Source organism: Hippichthys cyanospilos, chromosome 17, assembly GCF_059441005.1.
Source record: "Hippichthys cyanospilos isolate Australia breed blue-spotted pipefish chromosome 17, RoL_Hcya_1.0, whole genome shotgun sequence".
NCBI classification, from domain to species: Eukaryota; Metazoa; Chordata; class Actinopteri; order Syngnathiformes; family Syngnathidae; genus Hippichthys; species Hippichthys cyanospilos.
Window position 1 is genome coordinate 4,616,664 of NC_142385.1, and position 18,658 is coordinate 4,635,321.

The window sequence follows — 18,658 nt, forward strand, 5'->3', positions numbered from 1 at the left end:
AATGCAATAGTATTTGGATATACTTTTTTAAAATGTAGCACACATCAAAACAGTTGTTGCATACTCTAATGTACTTTTTGCTGTCTTTTACTATTGCATTTACATATCTGTAGGACACTCTGGCAATGCGATGAGGCCCAGTGAGGAAGCCTGACCTCCAGGTTGTGACTTGCCCCAACCCACAAACAATGAAATAGGTGGGTGCAAAAACAGGCCTTTTTTTATTTTCAAAAATGTGTTTCAAAAAGTCACATTTGCATGTTACAAAATTTCACCACTCACAACGTGAAAAATTCCAAGTCCTTATTTGTTTGAATTTTCATGATTATGACAGACACAAAAATAAAATGTTGGTTCCTTCGATAGTCAAAATTTTCAGCAACCCACTCATTTAACAGTATTTTATTATTCTGGTTCTTCTTCTCTTATGAAAATCCAGCCTACCTTGTTTAGCCTATTTGAGCCTACTACCTAGTATCTATTTACTCAGACTAACTGACTGATACCAGATGCAAATCCTCCCATCCACGGAGAGTTGGTTTCATCATTGAGACTCTACCTGGGTCCTTAAATATACAGTACTGTGGTTTGCAAAAGTATTCACCCTCTTGATTTTACACACATTACAATAACCGAAGAGTGAGTATAAATCATACTTACATATTGGAATATGACTGCAGAGACTGAATTATGATTGGGCAAAAAAAGGACACATTTGCAATAAATGGACCCAGAGAAGAGGTACAAAATGAAGACAATAGCTTGCATTGTATTGTTCAAATTCAAATATTAGAGTTATATGGACGCTCGCAATTTTGTGGTGCATGTTGCTGGTAGTCAAAAGTAACAACAGCAAGAACATATACTATTAACATTGAGAGAACCCTAACCCTATTGCAAATTGTTAAGGACTCATCTGTGTGCGTGTCTCAAAAAGATGTTTACTGTACATCCCTACTTGAACAGTACAGTATACGGTACAAGTTTTTCCCTTTGAGGTTTGTGGTTATGTACAAAGTTTTATTGCCACCTACTGGTGGCCTGCCATGCAGCAGCATATTACAGCATTTTCAGTCATATTTATAAACAACAGTTCGGCAACTTTGCTATTAGATTATGAAGTAAAAAAAAAAAAAAAGAAAGAAAGGACAGACACCTGATACAGCCACATAATTCCTGTTCACCTGATAAATTCTGTAATCTAAACTTCACACCAGGACAGTATTGGAAAAGGCATTTCCAAAAACCTTTGGTGGTAGAAAGTAAATTAAGAAAGTAATACAAATGCATTGGGCACATTCGTGATCTCATAAATGTACTTAAAGTGGGTTACAGATATATACAAACATTTTTAGAACAGCAGTGACAGAAGTGTACATTTTCTGATCCAATTTAAAAGTGTTAATAATGGATAACATTTACTGTCAGTATTAAACCTGTGTTATATAGAGCAGTGGTTCTCACAATGGGGTCTGCCGACCCCCAGGTATCCGTGGCCTGACTGCACAGGGTCCGTGAAATAATTTGGGTTGTTAATAACATTCAAATATATTTGTGTTAATTTCTTTTTATTTTATATTAAATTATGAAAGTATTCATAACCCTTCATTAAAGCAATCAATTCAACCAGTTTGATATATTTTTAAAAATGTAATAATTTTGAAATGTTTTAAAATGTGTTTTGTCTACAATTGCTTGCAAACGAGGCGATGAAGCCAGCTAAGCTAAAGCGGCATTTGTTTTGTAATGCTCTTTTTGACTAGCGAACTGCAGCAACCTGTTTGGGGGAAATGGACCCACTTTGATGTGAGGAAGAGTGCAATTACAATTTTTTATTTTTTTAATCATCAGAATGACTGAAAAATGACTTATTGTCAAATTGAATCTGTTGGTGATCAAAAAGGGCACTTATGTGTTACATAACTGAAAATTTGTTTTTGTATGTCATACATGGATATTAAATGTATTTCATGTTTAAGATTCACGTTTACTCATTCACTTTAGCCAGTATTTTTGAAGTATTTTCATTCAGAGAGAACAGATTGTACAAGGATAGTTCATTTTGACTTCAGATAATAATAACTGAGAAAGAAGTTCTTGTTTAGTGGTATTCTTGCTGGTGTTTACAGAAAGAGGAGGAGACGAAGGCCGAAGAAAGACCTTGGACTCCTGATACTTCCATGTGGCTCAGCCAGGACCAAAGACAAAGGGGATGGGATGGCGGCTACTATTTGGACAAATGTATAAAATACTGGGCCAAGAAAAAAGGGATGCCTTTTTGTCTCTTTTGCAGAGCGAGGTGAGAAGAACTGGGTACTGGGGTAGTTTCTTAGCAGAAAAAACACCCCAGGACCCTTTGTACACACACTAAACTTGAAAAACTTAATTGGTACTTCTTGTGTGAAAATTTATTGGTAATCCATCCAACCATACATCCATTTCCTGAAGCCGCTTATCCTCACTAGGGTCGCTGGCTTGCTGGTGCTTCTCCGACAAGTCTATGGGCAGGAGACGGGGGACACCCCTGAACCATTCCACACACTCAATCACACCTAAAGACAAGGTAGAGTGTCCAATATAGTTACCAAACATGTTTTTGGAATGAGGGATGAAGCCAGAATGCCTGGAGAGAACCCACAAGGGTATGCAAGCATCACACAGGAATGCGAGCTGGAATTGAACTCGGGACTCTGAGCTGCGAGGCGGACATCCCAACCGCTCTTCCACTGTGCCACATTATTGGTGATCCTTTAAGAGAGAGAAAACACACACACACACACACACACACACACACACACACACACACACACACACACACACACACACGCTTTTTGGGTAAGTGCATAATTGCTTATTCATTTGGGCTTACTCCCTGGTAACAGGGCAACAAAAGGCACAATTTTTAACAGTGTAAAATAATCATGATTTTTATATTCTACTGAAAACATATTTGCTGTCATATTCTGTTTCATCTCTTGCTGCCTCTACAACTTTTTTTGTGTTATATTATGTTTTTTTTTTTGGGCCTCTCCCTTTGGATTTCAGCTCCTCCTCCTTTCTCCTTACAACCAGGAACTATGATTTTCTCTCTTCTACTTGTTCAGTTCTCCACTTGTATGCACTGTTCCTCCTCCCCTTTTAGTCTCCTCCACTTGTTTTTTAGGGCAGGCCTTTCTGGCAGCCACTGTCTAAGCTCTTGTCTGAAGAGCAAAGAGTGAGCTAAGGAGAAAGATACGCAAAACAAAAACAAAAAAAGAAAGAAGGAACCTTGCTTGTCGAAGAGTGGAACAGGAGCAAAAGGAAAATAAATTCTTTTTTCATTCTTAGAGGAAAATAACGTGATGGCAACAAAAGTAAGATTTTGCTTCTTGAAAAATAACTTAGATACCACAATAAACAAAGTACCAATTGTGATTGATTCAGCACAAGTGCAATTGAAACTGAAGTTAACACTATTGTGAGAATTCTTGAGTCTGAAATATTTCAGTTGAAAATATAAAACAACCACAACAGCTTCTTAGACTTTTCTAGGACAGAATGGAGTGACCTTGAATGCTTCGCAACATCACAAGAATTTGTCTCCCCGCTTTTCTTGTTTATGCCACACAAAAGGGATAACTTGCCTGAGCATGTATCAGCACCGAGCATATCATTTGGAATATTTAGGCCAGATCTTGCAGGTTGGGTTATAGGATATTTAAACTTTCTACATTACTTTTTCTGCCATCGCTCCTACCAAAACAATTGTTTTCTTTGTCCATTACAGGCAATACTTTCAATTGTTTGGATGTTGCTGCTATTCTGGCATTGTCCAATTATTGCCCACCGAACAGCTCAACATGGGATGAAAGAGCCAGAGATTAGAAGGGACCACACCGAGCAGGACTATCATCGTGATGTCAGGTGTACATGTAATCTAACTCTCATTATATGGTCTGTTTATAGCATGGGTTGAAAATTTTCAAGCAGTTTAAAATCAAGATCAATCCTGAGAATACCGTCAACATTTAAAGATTTACGTAATCATTTTAACATTTAAACACATACAGAAGAAAAGTTAAGTGAAAGTTAACTCATGTTCAGAGATCGGCATCACCATATGTAGTGTCATATTTCCACTTATTATCAAGTTTTAGGTACAACCGTTTTATTGTTGCATTTAACATTTAATAGTAAATTAAGTTTTATTTGGTCACATTATGATCCTGTAATCAATTACTTTGGGTTTTATTATTTATTTTGTATGAAAAAAAACCAAATATAAAATATGAACAAATATTCAAAGAGATTTATTGTCACATGTATAGCACGAAACCACACTGTGAAATTCTTACTCTGTCCACCTCCTGAGCAGACCACATTCCAAATTTAATAAATAATAATTGAATACAATTAAATAATCAGTAATTAATACAGTTTTGATGATCACTTGTAAACAGTCTAATTGATGACTGTACCTATGAAGGGGCAGAGAGTGTCGCCGGTGCTGTGATCCAGAAGAGTCTGCCAGCCAGCAATTCCCTCAGTACCACATTTTACCTCAGATTAACATGACCATTTTGAAAGGTAAGTACACAAACCATTTTTACTACAGGTACTTCTTGCAGTAGTATTCAAATAGGGGTATAATTACACCAGGGGTACATGAAGGTACTTCAGGAGGTGCAGGAGATGTTGACAGGGTTCCTGCAAGTGTCAGCAATGGTTCTTAATGCTGGGGCAGGAACAATACAGCTTTCTTTTCAAATTAAATGCAAATTGGGAATTTATGTGGAACATAAATAAATGTATTGCTAAATTGTGTTTTAAGGAGTCCTTTACCAAACATTGCTTGCCTTTGTTTTGCTGTTATTACGCACATTGTCACTAGCGACAGTATTCTGGTGGACATGGCAGAAATAAACAGTGTTGGGCAAGTTATTTCAAAACTGTAAAGCGTTATTTAATTCTTATTACTGTCATTTCAAAGTAATTAGTTACATTACAATATTACTGTATTTGAAATATAAGGCACTACACTACTATTGCATTATTTTTATATTACTCTCACCACCATAATTGGAAATATGGATTTACCATAAATGTACGCTCATTACACATCTAGTGGAAGGTTGGTTTAAGGCTAAAAACAAAACAAATCATTTAATCGGTATTGTATTGTAAACCTTTAAAAACAAGATACAAAATATTTTTTTTGTAGTTTAATCCCTTTATTACTTAGCTTCACAGCATAGTGTTTATGCTTCAGTCAGAAACAGATTCCACAATTTCAAAGTTAAAATTCAAAATCAAGTTCTCTCGGCTAGGTTAGGGACAGACGTTTCAAAAATACATTTGTTTTTTGGTGGGACTGACGCTAGCAGCTAGCTTACATCATGGTTATCGTGTTTAACTAAATCTTCAACATGAGTTTTTGAATGCTTCATCTTGATACACAGTGGCATCCCTAAGCGAGAGAATGATAATTTTTCTTGCTTTATTTTATTCCCGCTCTCAATCCTCTATGTGTTTTCTTTTCGCTAACAGGTTTGCAATAGCGGTATAATGCCTTACATTTCAAAAACAGTAATATTGTGATTTTCTTTTCAGGTTTAAAATGCATTGTAATGCATTGCATTATTCTCATTTGTACCAAGTAAACTTTTTTATGTGTGTGTGTAATGCATGACACTAACGAGTTACAGAAAGACCTAATGCATTACATAACTTTTGTAATGCATTACTCCCAACACTGGAAATAAAACTAGCGATTTCATATGATATGCGGTTGGCTCTCAACAAGTTTAGAGTGTCTCCCGCCTACTGCCCGAAAATGGCTGGGGTAGGCACCAGCAACCCAATGAGTAAGGTTAAGCAGCGATAGAAGTTGGATGGATTTTACATGATCTGTAGTTGTAGAATACGCCTAGTTATACCACGACAATGTCGTTTGAAAGTAAATCAAACATGAATAGCACCACACTCTGTTTTGAGGTTTTTCTTTATCTTCCTCAAAGGCTTTGCGCTTTTGAGGGACATAAAAAATACAGAGGGTAAATAATTGAAAAAAAAGTTGAGTCTAGCCTATAATATATATGAAAAAAAAAAGATACATACAGTTACGTCCTTTTCCATCTTTCTCTCCAATAGGTGAGAAGGGTGAGGTTGGTGGAAGGGGAGCGTATGGCAAACCAGGCAGAACAGGTCAAATGGGCCCACCAGGCTTAATTGGGACAAAAGGAAGCAAAGGTAGCATGGGGATTCCAGGGGAGCCCTGCAAGTCTTACTTTGCCGCCTTCTCTGTGGCTCGCAAGAAGGGTCTGCACTCCAATGAGTATTATCAGACTCTGACATTTGACACAGAGCTAGTAAACCTTTATGGACACTTCAACATGTTTTCTGGTAAATTTTACTGCTATGTGCCTGGTATATACTACTTCAGCCTGAATGTGCACACATGGAACCAAAAGGAGACTTACCTTCACATGATGCACAATGAAAAGGAGATTGGGGTTCTGTATGCTCAACCCAGTGACCGCTCCATCATGCAAAGCCAAAGTCTGATGTTGGAACTTGAGAGAGGTGATCAAGTCTGGGTCAGACTGTTTAAAGGAGAACGTGAAAATGCAATCTTCAGCGACGAATTTGACACTTATATAATATTCAATGGACATCTGATTAAACACAAAGATGAGCTGTAAGGAGCTAAATGGTTGAATTTTAATGATATTATAATAATGGTAATGGTTTAATTGTAAAATATCACAATCTAAATTGGCATGGAACCTATTCAGTTGATCACCATTATTGCCCCAAAATGTTTTGATAGTGGTGGTACATAAGGATACTGGTCTGTTTTAACTTATTCTGAATAGGCCATGTTATGCTCATTGGAATCAATTCTCTTATATTTGTCAGAATTTGGCTGATAAGTTTCCCCATGAACTAATATAGAACTTTATGTTTTGTTTTTTTGTGAGTGATCCAAGGCTGGATGCTTATATCAATAAACTAGAAATTTAACCGACCTGAAACATAGTACTGGCATAACAAATTGGACCAGTTCAGATAATCTCATTTAAATGGATATTTACTTTTGGTACATGTGCTAAATAAAACGCTTTTTTTTTTTAAATAAGTGTACTCTGAAATAAATGTTTGTTGAAAATACTTAATATTATTTAGTCAAGTGGTTGCATAATACAAAATGATCAAGATCCAGATATATATTTTCTAAATTCTACTTAAATTCTACTTAAAGTCTACTTAAAGGTTCAATGTGTAAGATCTAGCCCGTTTTCCATTAAAAAGGTATAATTAAAAGATTATAAATTTAAAAAACTTGCAAATAAATGTGTTCTTAAAGACTAACAGTATGTTTTAAATATAATCGTAGGTCTAGTTATCATTAAATTATTTTACATGGGACACTCCTACCTGGGGGAATGTTGCCACTCCTCCGGAGGCTGACAAGTCTGTTATTGCTACGGACACTGATAAATGCAGTCTAAATATTACATACTGTCCCTTAAAAAAATGGAATTAAAGTCACCTGACAAAAAACAAAAAGCAAAACATGTGTAAATTCATCACATAAAAAGGCCTCTTTTACTTTTTATTTTTTATTTCAAGTAGACTAAGTATCTACTCAAAAATGTATTTGGATCCAGATTATTTTATTTTATGCAACCACTTGTAAAAAAATATTGAATAAAGTCAAGAAACCGTTTTTTCAGTTGACATTTGTGAACGATATTGTTACATAGATTCATTTTTATTACATGTGTATTTGCTTAAGAATATATATGGATGGTTTTATTGCGTGCATTCACTTGACAAAATAAAATGGATTAAATTCAATGCATCATTTTTTTCCAGTGTACTGTAGAGAGTGCGACATAACAGAGCATTATCATAGCTTAGTGCTCTCCCTCCCGGTAAAAGAAATCATTTCACATCCCTCCTACTTGCCATGCTGACTATAAAGAAGATTATTATCAATAAATATAATATAAAAAATATCCTTTTTAACATTGACAAATGCAAAAAGAACTATGAAAAAGTTTCAACAACTGTTAACTTTTTTTCAACAGCATTTATACAGGTTAAAGGTTTGTCTAAGCATATAAAAAACCAAGTGCATCAAAGTGCCAGAAAAAAAGATGCCAAACCTTATTTTATCACAAATACACTTCACATGGCAAAAACAAATCCTTTTCCCTGGGGTCCCCCCCTTTCAAAACATCTTAAAAAAAATTAACAGAAAATATTACTCCTCATCATTTACAGGTAATTTATTTTATTGTATTTTTTTTTATTAGAGACACTATTTTTAATGAGTGTCAAGCCTTGGAAGTTATGTACAAAGTGAACAAAAACACGACAACGATTTTCTATTTTCTATGAATTAGAACATTACTTTGGATAATGCTGACTTCAGTCACGATCCAAATGCTTTGGCTTTAGGCTCATACACTCTTTTATTCACCGGGAATGAGGAAAAAGTAAAAAAAACATGATACACAAAGGTGAACAGAAGTGACCAAAAATACGTGACAACATAAGGAATGATGATGAAATAAATAGATGAAACAACAAATTCCTTGATGTGAGCCAATGAGATGTTGTCTATAAACAAAGACAACAGAACTATGTTTTGAGTCTCCAGCACTACAATCAACAACAACAGTAAAGCAATAAGACATTCAAAAATGTATAGCTTGCTGACAAAGGAGTTTCACGGTACCAGTAAAAAAAGAGGAAACGTACAGGAAGTGTACAGTAAGTTACATTTCTGCGTGTGTGTGTGTGTGTGTGTGTGTGTGTGTGTGTGTACTGTATATATCAGTGGTGGTCCATGACTTTCTTGCGTAGGCCTTCTGTGATGTCAGCCACTCGAATAAATACCATGCGTACACGTATGTAAACACGTATGCATTACTGGGCTACACAGGCTATTTTCCAGAGCTTTTAAATGTCCCGCATCAGCCATTAAAACTTGTCATTATACGTGATGCTGTCAAAACTTAAACAAGATTAATAATAATTTAAAATAAATATCCATGAAATTTTATGAAGTCCAAATTACAAATCACAATTTAATACAAGAAGAAGATTATTTTATTTCTTTACTATTAACTGAATATGAATGAAATAAAATAACACAAACATATTAAAAATGAAAGAATAAATAAAGAAAATGCTTGCACTCACCAAAACAAATGGTGGTCACAATCAAACAAGATTAATAATACCTTAAAATAAATATCCACAAAATTTTATGAAGTCCAAATTACAAATCACAATTTAATACAAGAAGAATATTATTTTATTTCTTTACTATTAATTGAATATGAACAAAATAAAATAACACAAACATATTAAAAATGAAACAATAAATAAAGAAAATGCTTGCACTCACCAAAACAAATGGTGGTCACAATCAAACAAGATTAATAATAAATTAAAATAAATATCCATGAAATTTTATGAAGTCCAAATTACAAATCGCAATTTAATACAAGAAGAAAATTATTTTATTTCTTTACTATTAATTGAATATTACAAAATAAAATAACACAAACATATTAAAAATGAAACAATAAATAAATAAAATGCTTGCACTCACCAAAACAAATGGTGGTCACAATCAAACAAGATTAATAATACCTTAAAATAAATATCCACGAAATTTTATGGAGTCCAAATTACAAATCACAATTTAATACAAGAAGAAAATTATATTATTTCTTTACTATTAATTGAATATTACGAAATAAAATAACACAAACATATTAAAAATGAAACAATAAATAAAGAAAATGCTTGCACTCACCAAAACAAATGGTGGTCACAATCGAACAGTCTTTTCAATGTCTTCCGATTTTCTTGACCTCTTCATGCTCTCTTTCTCGTCACACTGAGATGTACAGTGTACATATCCACTTGAGTGTTCCCAAAAGTTTTTTACAAGCATCGTAGCGCTTTGAGGAGCTCACTTTACCTTTGAACTGAAATATACAATACTGTATACCCACTTGGGTGTCCTGAGAGGTTTTTAAAAGCATCGTAGCGTTTGTGTCTATCCGTGCTTTGGTGTCTCATTGCTGCCTTGGTTGAACAATTGAAGTTTGCAAATCCAGTGTAGCTCCAAACACCAAACTGATCCTTTGTAAACAAAAGGTATTCCCAGCAGAACTATTTGCCAGTGTTTGCCCATGCCCCAGTTAGCCCAGTCAGAAATATGGACAAGTCGAGGCAGGTTAACTAATAGCTACGCTACGCCTCTAACGCTACACCGCGTAGCTTGCTTGTTGAACATTGCACCTCCTTCCTGCAGTGAGCATCCACTCACGTCACGTTCAACGTGAGGCCGCTAGATGGCGATCATATGATTCTGTTGGTTATTACTGCTGTCTATTAAGTTATATGGGCCGCTTACATATCAACCTGCCCTCACACAGAAGCCTGCAACTGTTGAAGTGAATGCCCATTACATACAGCCTGGCGACACAAGTTAGCGGAATTCTAACTGGCTAAAAACTCCAACTCAACTCTACAGCACTAGAAGGAGCGTTACCAAATACGTATAATATGACACACAAAAAGAACCAGATATGGAGAATAATTTTATAAATATAATATATATTTTATAAATATAATAATATAAAATGAATTTTAAATGAAATATACTTTTATTATAGTTATTATAATTATTATAGTTAGGCCATTATATGTTAGGCCAGCAGAGACGGCCCACCACTGGTGTATATATATATATATATATATATATATATATATATATATATATATATATATATATATATATATATATATATATATATATATATTTGTTATTGTTAATGGCATCACAACCATTTAGTACCATTGTAATCTCCCAATCTTCTGTGCAATGCCACACTTTTTATTTTGAATAACTGTACAATAAATGGGAAAAGTCTACCAAGAACACCATAAAAAAACAGGAAAACAGCGCATTTCATTGCACTTGTTTTATGACAGTTTGCACATCCATTTCACTTTTGAAAGGTTGGAATAAAATACGTTTTGCAATTGCACTGATACTATCTGAGCTGGCAATATTCAACCTTGTTTCAATGTTTTTTCTGAACATATAAAAAGCTTTTGTTTAAACCAAGTGTTAAACTTAGGGCCATACCCAGTCCATTCAATTTGCCAGCCCATTCATTTTTTTCCTCTTGCAAACTAAAGCAAATCAAGTTTGTCTAATTTTTTATATTTTCTTTGCTAACTGGATTTGTTTTTTTCTTTAATGCATAAAATCTTTAGCCAAAATTGCTATTTTTCCTGAGCATTTGCCCAAACATTAAAAAGATTTGTTTTGTTACATTGTTATATGAATGTCTTGAGATTAATTTCATTTTTTTCTTTGTTTTCTTTTTTTTTTTTTTACATTGAAAATGAAGGGTAGGCTGTCAAAAGAAAAGGTCAAGAGGCCACAACAAAAATAGTATTATTATTTTTCATACATAGATGAGGAATCCTAACGAGGTGGTAAGAAACAAATGGGATGATACCCAATTGTTTTAAGGATATTTCATGGGTTATTAAAGACACTTGTCAAAGCCGACCCGTTGACACAAGGAACGGAAACAGAAAGCTAAGAGGAGGAATGTTTAGTCAACCTGACTCCGTGCACGCTGCAGTTTGAAGCCATGACATAGTTATACCACATGATGGCAGACTTGACTGCTCAATAAAAGGCAGACGTTCAGCGGTGCTGTGTCTGGATCTCATGGCATTTTTTATGAATTCACTTATATACCCCTTCGCTGCAGTATTGGTATTATTATTATTTTTTTGTTGGACGTTAAAAACAACCACTAGCTATTATAATAGCTTCACTATTACCATTTGTACTGGACATTATTGACAAGACTGCTCCAGTTAACTTTTGTGTCAGAATGACATGCTGTGTCAGAAAAGCTTCTTATTGACAATAACGTTATTCTTAAAATTACAAAGCACTGCTCACAATTTTGTTGGATCGCAGCAATAGTGCCGTAACTTGACTCGATTTCAGAAATGTTGGATGATAAAACGTATCTAGCATCTTTGGCATTTTTTTATTTTGTCAAACTGTTATTGATTGGGTGAATCTTGAATATGGTACTGTAATTTATTGATTCAGAGTTAGGTTACTGTGATTTAAAACACTCATTGTCGATCTTGAGAAAATGTACTAAACATGATATAAAAGCTATGGTTTTTGTACCCAATTGTTGTCTTTAAAACGATCCAGTGACTGCATTTGCCACCAGGAAGATCTTACATGGTTGAAAAAAATAGCACATTTGTGTACCACATTTAGCTGCAGCCCTTCGCCATGCATTACCATGACAAATACAAGGCCTCATCCAAGTCGTCTCAGGGTCGTGTCTTTTGCCATTAATTTCCCAAATAACAGCATTTGTCATCTTTCTCTTCTGCTTTGGCTCAAGCTAGTCACCCCATTCCCAAGTGGCTTGTGAATACTCAGGAAATACAGCTATAAAGGCATTGGATATGTGCGTCTATATGTAAGGGCCACAAGCAATATCAATTTTTAATTCAGTGAGCACATTGAAGGGGTTGCTACAGACATGCCAGCATTGTCTATTTATTAGCATATGCCGATGGGAGTCCTGCTCTAAATAATCAGCCTATACGGGACACCGGCGCAATGAGACATTAATATTTCATAGCACATTGTGTACCTTGGTATATAGAAAACATAAATAGTCTTGGTTCATGATGGTTTATTAGGTATTAAAGATTGAATACCACCCTCCTCTCCCTCAGGTTTTCAACCAGACCTGGAATTCCCATTCAGATGTTCAGCCTTAAATAAATCCCATGCACACTCCAATCACATTATAAACATATTGTGGAAATACCACTCACAGAGTAAATTTAAATACAGACACACACTTAAATGCTAAATCATTGATACAGCCCTATGCAAGTATAACTTAAGTTGTTAATGTCAAAAGCCGGTCGCGAAACCGGAATGTGAGACCAAAAAAAAAAAAAAAAAAATCAGGAACACCTTTAATGTAGTATTATTCAGGGCCCAAGAAAAAAGGGTAAAAAATAAATAAATCACCCCAAAAATAAAATGTTACTGAGTTACAATTAATTAACTATTCAATTACTAGGGAAATTAACAGTTGAGGTACCTTTATGCAGATTTTAAATACTCAATGAATTTGCACCCAACCTCTACCCGTTTTTTTTTTTACATAACTTTATTTTCACATGCATTTTCAATCATTCAGTTTGTAATACAAATAATACAATCAATTACTAACAGAATACCCAGATACATCAAGTATTTAAATGTTGCTGTGGGACAAAGTAGGCATAGCCACAAATTAAGTAATGTATTATTGAAGATCTTTTAATTACTGTTTTGTGAAGTTGATTGAAAAAAATTGATCAACAGATGTTTTCGAATATTTAATATTAATTTCTGCTCAACTTGCACGGCTACATTATAAAATACATTTAAAATGAATTATGAATTGGAACAATCTATTTACTGTATTTTTAAGTGTTTATGAAGCGCACAGCCCCAATCTCTGATTTTTTTTTTCTTTTTTCCAAATTATTGCTTTGAATGAAGAATTAATCCAACTGCAACATGTCGTCCAAAACATACCTGGGGTCCGGTCTGCAGGCTTGGTCTGAACGTAAAATTGCACCAGGCAAAAAAAAAAAAAATCAAGCTTATGTTCCTCTAATGTTAGGATGTGATGTTAAAAGATGTGTTATTAATAAGGATTTTCATGACGTTGATTTGGAGATGTACTATTGCCCAGGGCATGTTGTGAATTCAATATATAACCTACAACAAACTTTAATTTCATCTGCTATAGTTATACTTCCGATTCTGGAAGCCTACTTTAGATTTGATCAGTTTCTCGAAAACTGTTTTTGATCATTTATTTACTTTTGTCGCCGTGCGTGAGACTTTTGCTTGCATTAATTTGTGTATCAACAACACCCGCTTAACTTTCTCTGAGACTTGTCTTAGAATGAAATTTAACGCTGCCTTGGCCAATCAACATCACTTAAAGTCTTTGCTTCCTCAGAAGGAAGAATGGTAAAAGAAAAACAAACAAACAAAAAAAAGCCCCTCAGTTTAGAGATCTAGCTTGTCTGAGGAAGACAATTTCAATGAGTTGGTATTTTTTTTTGACAGAAATAGTAAAGTATTGTGCTGTATTTGAAACAATGATTATTCTTATAAAAAGTATTATATTTGAAATATGATGTAATTAGGTTTCGCTTTTTTGCATTTACTATTTTTAACAGCGTTACTCACACAGCTGGCTCTGAAAAACACTCCCCAGACGTGAGTGAGGAATCAAATATGACACCCCCACAGATGTGGTGCATTGAGTATGTGCCTTGCTTCAGCAGATTAAGCCCTGTGATCCTCCACTCTTGCGGATCAATGATGGGGCAGTGGTGGCTGTGTCAGCAAAGCTTCTACTTCAGCAGCCACAACAATGCTGCTCATTCTTTATTGTTTTTTTTTTTTTAAAGCGTAATTGTTTTTTTTTTAAGCGGCAAAGTGATCTGAATGAAAACTATAAGTAAAAGAAACTGTTTAGAGGCAAGTTGACTCATTTAGGCCTTTTAAGAAGTTAAAAACAGCAATATTTTATACATATTTTACAATTGTCCATCCCTTTTCTATAAAAGCTTATCCTCACTAGTTGCTGGCTTGCTGATATCTAACCCAGCCTTTTTTGGGCAGTAGGCGGGGGACACCTTGGACTCCAGGACCTCTGAACTGTGAGGCAGACGTGCTAACCAGTCTTCCATCATGCAATATTTTCACTTCAAATTTATAGTTTGTTAACTCCATAATTTTCCATATATGATCAACACCTTTTATAATGTTTTTTGCCAAATGGACATTACATGTACTCGAGGCTCAGGTAACAACCAATCTCGACTCACGTATTTTCTGGTCATGTGATGCTTATAAACTGAGCCATGACTGGTTGTTATTTGAGCCCCGAAGACAGACGCGACTAATTAGTCATTTTCAACAGTAAAGTGAATATTTTGCCAATAATTACTTTAATTTGATAACTAAATTAGTTTTTTTACATACATTTAATACCTGTAAAAACATATTTTTCTATTTGCTATCAACTGAACATTACATCACATGTGCTTACTGCTCAGGTAATGAGAAATCACAGTTGCAAATGAATCAAGTGTCACTTTAAAATATGATGTCAAATTACAAAAGTATATTTCTAATATAGGGCGGCTCGATGGAGCAATAAATAGCATGTCTACCTCACAGTTAAAAGGATCTGAGTTCAAATCCACCTCGCTCCGGCCTTCTTATGTGGAGTTTGCATGTTATCCCCAAGCCTGCGTGGGTTTTCTCTGGGCACTCCGGCTTCCTCCCACACTCCAAAAATCTGTATGGAAGGTGAATTGGACATACTAAATTGTAAAGGTGTGATTGGGTGCATAAATGGTTGTTGGTCTCTGCGGCTGCCTGGCAACCAGTTCAGGGTGTTCCCCACCTACTGCCCCAAGCCCGCTGGGATAGGTACCATTCAGCCTGCGATCCTTGTGAGGATAAGCGGCTATAGAAAATGGTTGGCTAGATGGATATTTCTAATATAGCAAAATGATATTACAATGATGTTGTTGTGATTGTAAAGCATGAATGTCAAAAAAAGATACAGAAGCAGTCATCACTCTCATATCTCCAGAGATGTGTCATTTATTTACAATTGATAATTATCAGGTAAAGGCCTCGAAGGTACCCAAATCTGCCACCGAATCCTATATTTTATATTGTCCTATGTACAACCGGTCAAAATCAGATTTGAAATATATGTGGTTTGTCAATTCAGTTAGTGTGTTTTTTTTTTTTTTTTTTTTTATCCAGACGACACTAACGCTTGCACGAGGGAATGAATGAGCCGTGCTACCGCTTGGTCTGTCAGTAACCGTCAGCTGCTTTCAGAGGCCAAAAAGGCCCGATATTTTTCAGATGGTACTCTTCAACGCCACAATGTAACTAGTGGCAAGGAGACTTGACCTGAGGCTTTCCTTTGTGTTGTGTATGCATGCATGTGTGTGTCTGTGTGCACAGTCATATATTTCTTGAAAGGAGCCCTCTCTCTGCTGGCAGCTGTCAGTGTGACAATTACTGTTGACCAATTCCTTGACATTAAATATCTAAAAAGGTAAAAAGATGACAACATGAAATAATCATCAAGTCTTTTTCCCCCTGCACAGGGTCTATATGAAACATTAATACATTTTGTATATTCCACCCCTTTCTCATCTCTGACTTAATCCTGTGGTTATAGTTTCTCGAGGGGAAAAACTAATAATGACACACAAAAAAATGCAGAAATGATTAAAAGTTGCTTCTCTGCAAGACTAACATTAAGATTAATGGGAAGGGTGGGGCGGGAGTTACGGAGGAATAGATCTGAGGCTTGGTGGAAAGTCAGGAGAAGCATGCATAGCCAAGGTGAGACTGAGGGAAGGAACACAAAGAAAGGTGCTTGAGTATGAAGGACCAAAGACAAAGCTAGGAGGAAGTTGATGTCAGAGAAAGTTGAGACTGACAGCCTCAGTCTCTGTCAGTAGTTAATATTCTAGCGGTTGGCTTGGCCCATCCACCTCATTTCTGTCTGCAAATATTTATACTGGGTAGCCCTGTATCTATGTTTTCTTTTATGCTGACACACACACAGCATACATACACACACACAGAGTCGACTACATCTTATTACAACGCATGCACCAAAGACAGCAAGTCCAAAAAGGCCATGTCCACACAGACAATGGTATTTTAAACAAATGCTCGTTCTCTGTATTTTTATACACGGGGATGCATTTTGTCTGGTCCACATGCACACTGCATTTTAGGTCACTGAAAGATGAGTATTTTAAAACTTAGCCGCAGTCAAAATTTTCAGAAAATTAAAATTTAATTTTGTTTTAGTTGCCTATTTGCTATTCAAGCACACAACATTGAATGTTTTTCTTTTTACGCATGTGATTGCTGTTAACACAGTGTCACTTGAAATGTAATGTAATTGGTTTTGATATTTTACATATTCAGTAATCCCTCGTTTTTCATGGTTAATGGGGACTGGACCCCTGGGTGAACACAACAAGCAATCTAACTGGAGCCCAAGCAGTCAATCAATGTATTTTACTAGTTTTGATTGGCTGGCTTTGTGGTACATTTGTAACATGTGTGCCACACTGAGCACACAGAGGACACAACTCAAGCAAGCGAGTGCTAGATGTAGAGCGAAACTTATCACTATATGTGAAACTGCTAAAACCTAAACATAAAAGCGATTTTAAAATTATCTGTCCACAAAGTTTTGTTAAGTCCACCAAGATCAGGCAAACTTTAACAAGCTTGTACGCCAAATTACAAATCACAGTTTGATAAAAGAAGAACAATTATTTATTTACTATTAATTGTATTTGATCTAAATAGAATTACAAAAACATTAAAAATGAAAAAATACATCAATTAATTGCTCGCACTCGCCAAAGCGGCTGCCTCCCAAAACACTTAATTCACCACAAAATCCTTTCTTCTTTCTTTACTCAAGAAGACTTCAATAACTTGATTATCCTGTACATACTGTATTTTACAAGGGGTAAGTATAAAGAACAACGTGAATAAGCCACAGTTGAGTCAAAGTAGACAGCAAACAGCAAGACCACCCCAACAGGCTGCTCGAACAGTGGGTGAGATTCTTCATGAGAACACAGATGAGTGAACATCTGCTGATTCAGGATTTGCTTGAGGTTCTTTTGACATACCAACATGCTCCAGAGATCAAACGTATTTTGGCCGTCTGTGTCATTTGACCCCCGACGGGTGACAGAGACTTCAATTTTTTTTTAAAAAGAACTAAATAACCCCAATACCCTTTTTGAGCTTTGTTTAAGATCATTTCAATTTTCAGTTTGTTGATTTGGCACAGATGTAAGTGTGGAGCAACTTAAATGTAATTCCTCACACATTGTTCCATCAGAAATAAATACCGCAAAGTTATGACATTATTCCCTGTAATGCTCACAGCCCAAGGGAATAGTTGCCAATGCAACTTTGCTAGCCATATATTAACACGTTTAATGCCAAGTGTTATCAGAAAAGGAAACCTCCAGAGGGCCAATATATTTAGTATTTTCACTCATCTTTCAAGGCCAACAGAATATTGTGTGCTATGTCTATGTAATAGGTTGTATCATATGAAAGATTGATTTCCATTCCTTACTTTGAATTGCAAGTAGGAAATATGTGCGTTGTAAGTGTGGAAACACAGCCATCCAATGGTCACAGTTATTACTACAGTGCTCAATTGCCTTATATTAAGGTAAGCATCAGTCAAGGGTGTGAGCTACCCTCCATATAAAACGTATTTGACGAGAATTTATATTATTGTTATTATTCTGCCCTCGCTGACGTTTCAGCTAGCTAGGCAGATAGTCAACTCCTCCAAAAAAAGACACCTGTTGGTGATTCTTCCCCTTTTTAATCACTTTAGGTGCTTTAAGTAGGTGTAAAACTGAAGCAAGAAAAACATAAAAACTATTTACATGCTGCGGCAAATAAAATACAACAAAGTAACTTGAATGC

General features: G+C 35.4%; 1 protein-coding gene and 1 long non-coding RNA gene across 3 annotated transcripts; both read left to right on the plus strand.

Moving 5' to 3' along the window:
* Positions 1 to 107: 107 nt before the first annotated feature.
* LOC148409295 (uncharacterized) lies at positions 108 to 2,564 on the plus strand. Its single transcript, XR_015868308.1, has 3 exons — positions 108 to 197; positions 2,130 to 2,299; positions 2,466 to 2,564. It is a non-coding gene; the product is annotated as an uncharacterized LOC148409295 (long non-coding RNA).
* Positions 2,565 to 3,121: 557 nt separating this feature from the next.
* On the plus strand, positions 3,122 to 7,833 carry c1qtnf1 (C1q and TNF related 1). Of its 2 annotated transcripts, XM_088439154.1 has the most exons (5): positions 3,122 to 3,353; positions 3,613 to 3,680; positions 3,767 to 3,903; positions 4,466 to 4,566; positions 6,130 to 7,833. In XM_088439154.1, the coding sequence occupies exons 2-5, from the start codon at positions 3,630 to 3,632 to the stop codon at positions 6,678 to 6,680; spliced, it is 840 nt and encodes a 279-aa protein (XP_088295280.1). In that variant the 5' UTR covers positions 3,122 to 3,353; positions 3,613 to 3,629; the 3' UTR covers positions 6,681 to 7,833. The 2 variants fall into 2 exon arrangements, with proteins under 2 accessions (XP_088295280.1, XP_088295281.1); XM_088439155.1 differs by lacking the exon at positions 3,613 to 3,680 and having other exon boundaries at positions 3,125 to 3,353.
* The last annotated feature ends 10,825 nt before the right edge of the window (positions 7,834 to 18,658 follow it).